At 60.9% G+C, this 691-nt stretch overlaps 1 protein-coding gene across 1 annotated transcript in view; it reads right to left on the bottom strand.

Moving 5' to 3' along the window:
* The window catches only part of POLD2 (polymerase (DNA directed), delta 2, accessory subunit), a gene marked incomplete at its 5' end in the record, with an annotated part of 3,310 nt that overhangs the window by 662 nt on the left and 1,957 nt on the right, over positions 1-691 (bottom strand). Inside the window, 3 exons of the mRNA XM_010014389.1 lie at positions 43-144; positions 238-386; positions 504-661. Of these exons, the coding sequence (XP_010012691.1) occupies positions 43-144; positions 238-386; positions 504-661 (409 nt within the window). The remainder of the gene's footprint in view (positions 1-42; positions 145-237; positions 387-503; positions 662-691) is intronic.

The raw sequence follows: 691 nt of genomic DNA, 5'->3' as shown, positions 1-691 counted from the left end.
CCCCTGGCACGGGGTCGGGGGTGCTGCAGGTGCAGGACTCACCTGTGAGCAGCTTGGACTGGAAGCGGGGAGCATTGCCACAGAAGTAGACGTGTGGGCACTCGGTGATGATGAAGGGGTCCAAGTTGTAGAAGGGGTAGCAGCCTGGGTGGGATGTAAACCAGGAGGTCAACCCACACCCCCTCAGCACCCCCAGCACCCCCCGCTCAGCTCAGCTGCCACCAGCCCTCGCCTTACCCAGCGTGTCCGGCGCTGTGGGGCTGATGTGTCCTGCCAGCAGCGTCCACTCCCGGATCTCCAGGTTCCACTCCAGGATCTCCAGGTAGTCATCCATGCTGCTGTACTTGAAGATGTCACTGACGTTTTGTCCCGACGTCCCCAAAAACCTACATTTTGGAGGTAGAAAGGGGGGGTTCACCTGGCTGTACCTGCCACGACTCACCCCGTGATCCCAGTCAGTGCCTGTCACAGAGCTGCTCACAGGCTGGAAGAGGATGTTTTACCTGACGCCGTCCACATCAGCCTGGTAGGGATTGGTGACCAGGCGCAGCGTGGCGTAGGCGCTGGAGAGGGGCAGCATGCAGTGGTGCAGCGGCTGCTGCGGCAGCATGTAGTTGGTGGGGTCAAACTCACCGGGCATCACATCCACAGGCACGGAGCTCTGTGGGGATTAACAGGGACAATCCACCCT

This window comes from Nestor notabilis, unplaced genomic scaffold (genome assembly GCF_000696875.1).
Source record: "Nestor notabilis isolate BGI_N333 unplaced genomic scaffold, ASM69687v1 scaffold20585, whole genome shotgun sequence".
NCBI classification, from domain to species: domain Eukaryota; kingdom Metazoa; phylum Chordata; class Aves; order Psittaciformes; family Psittacidae; genus Nestor; species Nestor notabilis.
This window is presented reverse-complemented; position numbering and strand designations above follow the sequence as displayed.